The 7,257-nt window shown below is 36.3% G+C and overlaps 1 protein-coding gene across 1 annotated transcript in view; it reads left to right on the forward strand.

Moving 5' to 3' along the window:
- Positions 1-7,257, forward strand: part of Slc4a8 (solute carrier family 4 member 8) — a 92,509-nt gene that overhangs the window by 10,750 nt on the left and 74,502 nt on the right. The window contains exon 2 of the mRNA XM_004637832.2: positions 7,108-7,189. Coding sequence (XP_004637889.1) covers positions 7,108-7,189 — 82 coding nt within the window. The remainder of the gene's footprint in view (positions 1-7,107; positions 7,190-7,257) is intronic.

The following is a 7,257-nucleotide window of genomic DNA, read 5'->3' on the forward strand; positions in this document are numbered from 1 at the left end:
CCTTTCTATTTGTATTTCTTCCTTTGAGTTCTTATACTAGGGAGACTGTATGATATTTACACATGTGTGAGCTCTGAATTTTAGTGCCTAGTGATTCTGCATGTGTTACAGCTGAGTAAATAATTTCCTGAGCGTATGAATGAATGGCTGTTTAAAGACCAGGTCAACTTTTCTGAGGGTCATGGTCAATTTATGATAGTATTTGTTCGGTATTACTGAACAAAAGCACTGACCCTTAATAGGAGTTTCTGTCCCAGCACATTGCGGTGTACCTCTCTGCTGTCCTCCAGTCCACACTAGGTGGTATGGGAGAGCTAAGGAGCAGTGGATATTCTCTACCTGGGTTTATCAGCTCTCCTGGAGACCTTTAGGAAGAAAGATATGAGCTGATTTGCCAAGCAGAAACTTGACCAGAAAATTGGACAATTCAGGCTGTAACTTATTCCCTTCAAAATCTATAGATAATTATCTTAGCTCGTTGGTACATTTAAGATATACATAATGATAACATTTATCATGGAATTTATATCTGTATATGATATATCTTGATTCTTCATTTTTTCCCGTTCAACCCTTCTCTCTTCCCCATTTACAAAGCTTTTTTCCTTCTTTTCTCTTTTTTCCTTTTTTCCCCCTCCCACCTCTCTAATTTCCTCCCCATTTGAGCATCATCTATTTCACAATACCTATTATATATTTTAGTCTTTTTTTACACTTTCAATTTCTCACACCAGAGAAATCATGTGATATTTGAACATGTTTGCTTGATTTATTTCACTTAAGAGTGAGTGTTATTCATTGATTTCTTGATAATAGCCATTCTTTTGGGGGTGAGATGGAATCCTGGTGTTGTTTTAATTGGTATTTCATGAAGGACTAATGATGTTGAACTTTTAAAAATGTGTATTTTTCATTTCTATTTCTTCATCTGAGAACTATATATTCATTTCAGGTGGTCATTTTTGAATTGGCTCTTTAACTCTGGGGAATCTCAATTTTTGAGTTCTTTCTATATTCTAGAGATTATTCCTTTGTCTGAGGAACAGTTGGAAAATTTTTTTCTCACACTGTGGGTTGTCTCTTCACTCTGTTGGTGCTTTCTCTAGCTGTGCAAAAGCTTTTTAATAAGATGAGATCTGTCTTGATTCTTTGTGATCGCTCCTGTATGATTGGGGTTTTGTTCATAAAGTCTTTGCCTACACCAGTATCTTCAAGAGTTTTACCTATTCTATTTTCCAGCAGATTTAATATTTCTCTTTTACTGTTTAGATCTTTGATCCATTTGATTTTAGTGTAGTGCATGGTAAAAGATATGAGTCTAGATTTAGTCTTTGACATATGCAAAGCCAATTTTCCTAGCATCATTTATTGAAGAGGTTATCTTCCAGTCAATGGGGTTGGCCTCTTAATCAAAGATAAGGTAGCTGAATACATTTGGAGTTGTTTCTGCATCTTCTAATCTGTTCCTTTGATCCTTGGGTCTGTTTTATGGCAATTACTATAATGTTTTTATCACAGTAGCTTTTTTTTTTTTATTTTGCAGAACCGGGAATTGAACTCAGGCATTTGTGCTTTCCAGGGAAGTGCTTATTTCACTGAGCCATCTCCCTGGCACCTATCATGGTGGCTTTGTAGTATAATTTCAAGTCTGGGATTATAATGCCCCTGCCTTACCTTTGTTGCCCAGCATTGCTTTTGCTATTCTAGGTCTCTTCTGGTTCCAAATGATTTTTAGGAATATTTTCTCTAATTCTATGAGATATGCTATTGGAATTTTGAATGGAATTACATTAAATCTGTACAACAATTTTGGAAATATGGTCATTTTCACCATATTGGTTCTTTCTACCTCAGAACAAGGGGTATCTTTTCATTTTCTGATATCCTCTTCAATCTCTTTTATCAGGGTACTGTAGTATTTAATGTAAAGGTCTTTTGATTTCTTTGTCAGATTGATCCCTACGTATTTCATTCTTTGAGATGCTGTTGCAAAAGATGTTATTTCCCTAATTTATTTCTTAATGAGTTTGTTGTTTGTGTACAATAATGCTGTTGATTTTTGAGTGTTGTTTTTATATTCAACTCTGCTACTGAATTTTGTTATTAAACCTAGAAGTCATTTGGTGGATTTTGGGGTCTTCTCTGTAGAGTATCATATCCATGAATAATGATAATTTTTTTCTTTCCTATCTTCATTCTTTTTTCTCTTTCTCTTATCTAATTGCTCTGGCTAAAGTCTTCAGAATGGTATTGAATAAGAGTGGTGATAGTGGAATCATTGTCTTGTTCCTGATTTTAGAGTGAACACTTTAATTTTGACCATTGAATATGATGTTGGCTATTGGTTGGTCTTAGAAAGCTTTTATCAGATTGCAATAAGCATCATCTAGTCTAATTTTCTGTAGTTTTTTTGGGGGGAGGTAGGTTTTTTAAAAATCATGAATTGGTGTTGGGTTTTGTCAAATGCATTTTCTGCATGTATTGAGATGATCATGTGGTTTTTGTCCTTGGCTCTGTTAAAGTGCCATATACATTTATTGATTTATGTGTGTTGAACTAGCCCTGCAACCTTACGATAAATCCTGTTGGATTATGATGTATCAACCTCTTGATTTTCTGCACTCTGTTTTCCAGTATCTTATTGATGATTTTTATATATGTTCACTAGAGAGATTGGTCTATTGCTGTCTTTTTTGGTTGAATTTTTCTCTGGTTTTGATGTCAAGAGTAATGCTTACTTCCTGGAATTAATTTAGGAGAATTGCTTCCATTTCAACTTCACTAAAGAGTTTGAGAAGTAGTAGCATTAGATCTTCTCTAAATTTCTTGTAGAATTCAACAGTGAATGTCAAGACTTGTGCTCTTCTTTATTGGTAAGTTTTTAATTACATCATCAATTTCATTGACTGATATTGGGCTATTTAGAATCTTTCTATCTTCTTGATTCAGCTTTGGTAAACATATAACCCCTTAGAGTTGGCTAAGGGTTTGCCAATGTTATTTAATTTTTCAAAACCAACTCTTTAGCTGTGCTGGCCCTGCCCCTGGAGTGTGCTGAGACAGCGATTGAGACCGGATGTGGTGGCGCATGCCTGTAATCCCAGCACTTGGGAGGCTGAAAACAGGTGGATCATGAGTCCAGTCTATGTAGTGAGACCCTGTACTAAATGCATAAAAAAATAAAATAAAATAAAAATTTAACAACCGTTTGATTCTTTGTATTGTTTTCTTAGTCTTCATTGCAGTAACTTGTATGCTAATTTTTATAATTTACCCTCTTTTATAAGCTTTGGTTTTGACTTGCTCTCAAGACTTGTGTTGCAAGTTCAGAATTCTAATGCACAAATAATTGCTTAGTCCTTTTTATCTTATATAGTCCTCGAGGTAGGCAATTCAATTCAGGTTTATGGAAGGGGTTATTATTAGTGAGCTAAGAGAAAGTACAGAAAAGAAGATGCTTAGAAATAGGACTTCTCTAGTTTATTCTTTTCTTCCCTCTTTCCTTTTCCTTTTCTCCTAAGCTTGTATAATGTGATTCTCATAATTCGAATCTTTCCTGACTCACAAGCCATTCAGAGACTATTATAAAAGTTATGGACCTTCTAACCCCACCCCCTGTACATTCATACGTAGTACCACAGATTTTTTTTTAAAAAAATATTTATTTACTTATTTGATACAGGGTCTCACTATGCAGCTCAGATTCATAATAACCCTCCTGTCTGAGCCTCTCCAGCATTGGGGTTACAGATGTGTGCCACTATACCTGGTTCTGGGCCAGCACAGCGTATGGTATTGGGAATCAAACTTGGATCCTTGCACTTACCAGGAGGGTGCTTAAACCACTGAACTATCTCCCCAGCCTATAGTACCATAGTTTTTCTGAAGCCCATTCATAGATACTCTAGAAATCCATGGCCATAGATTGAGAAATCTTCTCTGCCACAAACAGTAATAATAATAGAGGAAATAATAGCCAACTGGTGAGGAATCTGCAAACACAAACCAAAGAGACTCAATATTCCTTTTCATTTTTCAATGCTTTCAAACCAACTTTGTATATACTTGAAATTTATGGAACATTTTAAGCATATATTACAGAGATTTGCATAATGAATCACCATGATTTGGCTTCAATAGTGAATACACCATCTTATTTCATCCATTCCCCATCCATTCTACAAATACCAATCTTTATCAGTAAAACATTCAATGTGTATCACTAAAGATTAAGACTCTTTAAAAAATGATATTATCATTTCAGAAAGTTATTATCTTTAAAAATAACAATAATTGCTTAACATAATCAAATATCTAGTCAGTTGATTAAATCCCTGAGTGTCTTATAATTATTTTCTATCTGTATGTTTTGCATACTTGGTTTATTTGAAAAGGAGCCACACATTCCCACTCAAGTTTGGCTTTTCAGATGCTCTGGCTAGTGGTTACTGGCAGTGGCCCTGGTTTGTTTGGTGAGACAAAATAGACGAACAGTGATTTACTGAAATTAGGCAGTGGCTAACCAATCTAAATTAAGAACACAAACAAGAAGTCAGTTTTCCAGCCTGAAGTTTTCAGGTGATTAACCTTGCTCTTTATATTTTGATTTTATGATCTTAGAATCAAGAAATCAATGATCTCTTCCTTCTTCCCTCCAGATTTCCACTGTGTTCTATGCTGTGTCAGCTGTCTGTGGACACTTCCAAGTATTCCAATTAATTGATCTCTGTCCTGATATTAAAAATCAATGGGAAAAAAAAATCAATGGGGAAGCGAACATGAATGATTATTTATATAGGTAAAACAATTCATATAGGTCATTTTATGAGAAAACATGTAAATATCAGAGAAGTCATAAAACTAATATTTGTTGAGATTTACTAGATACTTAACTTGTGCTGGGTATTTGCAATGGGTATCAAATACATAGTGGTGAACATAAGACACAGTACCCAACCTCCTGGGTCTTGGAGCTACTGTGTTGGGCTCTCGGAGAACATAAGGGTAAAAAAATATGTGGTCCCTGCTGTCAGGGAATTCATGATCTACAGATAAGCTAGTAAGCAAATAACAAGTCCAAAATAAAGCCAAGGATTTTTTTCTACTTAAAAATTTATTCTTCAGGGCCTGGCATTATGCATCTGTAATCCCAGCACTCAGGAGAGAAAGGCAGGAAGACCACAGTGAGTTGTAGGCCAGCCTGGATTACATATTGAGTTCAAGGCCAGCCTGAACTACTTAGGAAAACTCTATTGAAAAAGTTATTTGGAAAAGAAATAAAATAATTTCTTGGTGGGGGGAAGACTGAGGAAGCTTTGCAACTTAGCTAGAAGTGAAGTTGATATATTCTGGAAAAGTGTGTTGCTAAAAGTACCTATGGTACTGAGGAAGACACTAGTGTTAAAGTAGATTAGAAAAATTTGAATATTATTTTATAATACATACAATATAGTATTTCCAAGAGTTTTGTGAGTATATTGATAAGGTAGATGATAATATATTCATTGTTTTTGTTTTGTTTTTTGAGACAGGGTCTTGGAAGTTCAGGCTGGCCTTGAACTCACTGTGTAGCCCAAGCTGGTCTTTTTTTTTTAATATATTTGAGGGTTTCACTACATAGCTCAGACTCGTGATCCTCCTGTTTTAGCCTCTCTAGCACTGGGATTACAGGTGTGCACCACCATGCCCGATCTCGGTGGCTGGCTCAGTGCTCTCAGGAGCAGGGCCGGTGGGACATGTGGTGCTGGGGATTTAGCCCTGGTCCCTTCACTTGCCTAAGCAGATGCTTAGTCCCCTGAGCTATTTTTTAGACCCCCCCAAGTTGGTCTTGAATTTCAGGTGATACTCCTTCCTTAGCCTTCCAGTTGCTGAAATTACAGGCATGTGTCACCATGCCTGACAATATTTGTTCTTTTAACAAAGATTTATTGAGTATACACTACGTGAAAAATGTAGGGTGAGTCCTGAGATACTCAGTAGTGTTGGGGAAGACAGATCCAGTCCTTCCTTCAGGGAAAAGAAAGAGATGTTTTGTTGCTAAAGAGTCTTGAGTATGCTGGGAGGGATATAAATGCCAAGACCTAGCTTAGTTTAGAAGTGAAGAAAGTGGATCCAGTGTTTAAAACATGCCTGTGTAATTTAAAAGGCTAGAGAATGTGAGGTGAAGCGGGAGAGGAGAGAGAAATGAATTTGAAATAAGTTGCAAAGGAACACTTCATAATAAAAGGGAATTAATTTCCCAGGAATATATGGTAAGCACTAAATATGTATTGAATGGATAGATAAATAAGTTTTATTATTTATTTATTTTTTGGTAGAACTAGGGATTGAACTCAGACCCTTGCACTTGCCAGGGAAGCGCTTATTCTACTGAGTCATCTCCCCAGCCCTAAATAAATTTTAAATTTGAAATATGAACTAACAAATGATGGTGCCTTGGAGAGGAATAAATAAATGAGGATTCAGAGCTATTTTTGGAAGGTTGATTTGATTTTAGACACATGGATTTTGAGGTGCTGGATCCCAGTGGCTCACCAAGTACTGAACCACGTAGCTGTGGGCTGCAGTTGAAATTTGTAAGCTCCAAGGGTGGGCAACGGGTCAGGAGCTCTTCCTTGGGAATTAAACTTAGAAAAAGGTGAGGCTTAGAAAGAGACAGAGGAGAACTGATCAGAGGAGAAGGATGGAGAATTTCAAGGACAATGTAGTAAACACTCCAATGCTGGACAGAGATCAAGAAGACCAGTTTATATTAAGTGAGAAAACATTTGTCAAATGCCAACCATTATCACAATGTATAGGTGGAGTAAAGAGGTGGAAAAGATGGGCTCTGCAGTCACAAGATCTGAGCTCAGTTTTGGCCTTTTCTCTATGGTAATTTAATATTCTCTACATCTCAGACTGCTCATTTATAAAATGAGAAAGAAAGTGGCTTCTGTGTTTGCATCTCAAAGTTATGAACTTCAAATTTTAAAATTACATGTATATAATTGCTTTTCCCTTCTTTCCCTCCAGATAGCTCAAAAGGTCTGGCATATACATGATACTTGGGTATGTGAATGAATGTGTGTACTTCCATGCCTCCTGACTTAACTTGTGTTTAAACAGAGAGCAGATGAAGAAGCTGTGGTGGATCAGGGTGGGACCAGTACAATTCTCAACATTCACTATGAGAAAGAAGAGTTGGAAGGTAAGAACTTTATGTGTTTGTGTCCATGCAGGGATGTGTGTGTGTGTGTGTGTGTGTGTGTGTGTGTG

The sequence above is a fragment of the Octodon degus genome, unplaced genomic scaffold, assembly GCF_000260255.1.
Source record: "Octodon degus isolate 3935 unplaced genomic scaffold, OctDeg1.0 scaffold00093, whole genome shotgun sequence".
Lineage (NCBI taxonomy): Eukaryota > Metazoa > Chordata > Mammalia > Rodentia > Octodontidae > Octodon > Octodon degus.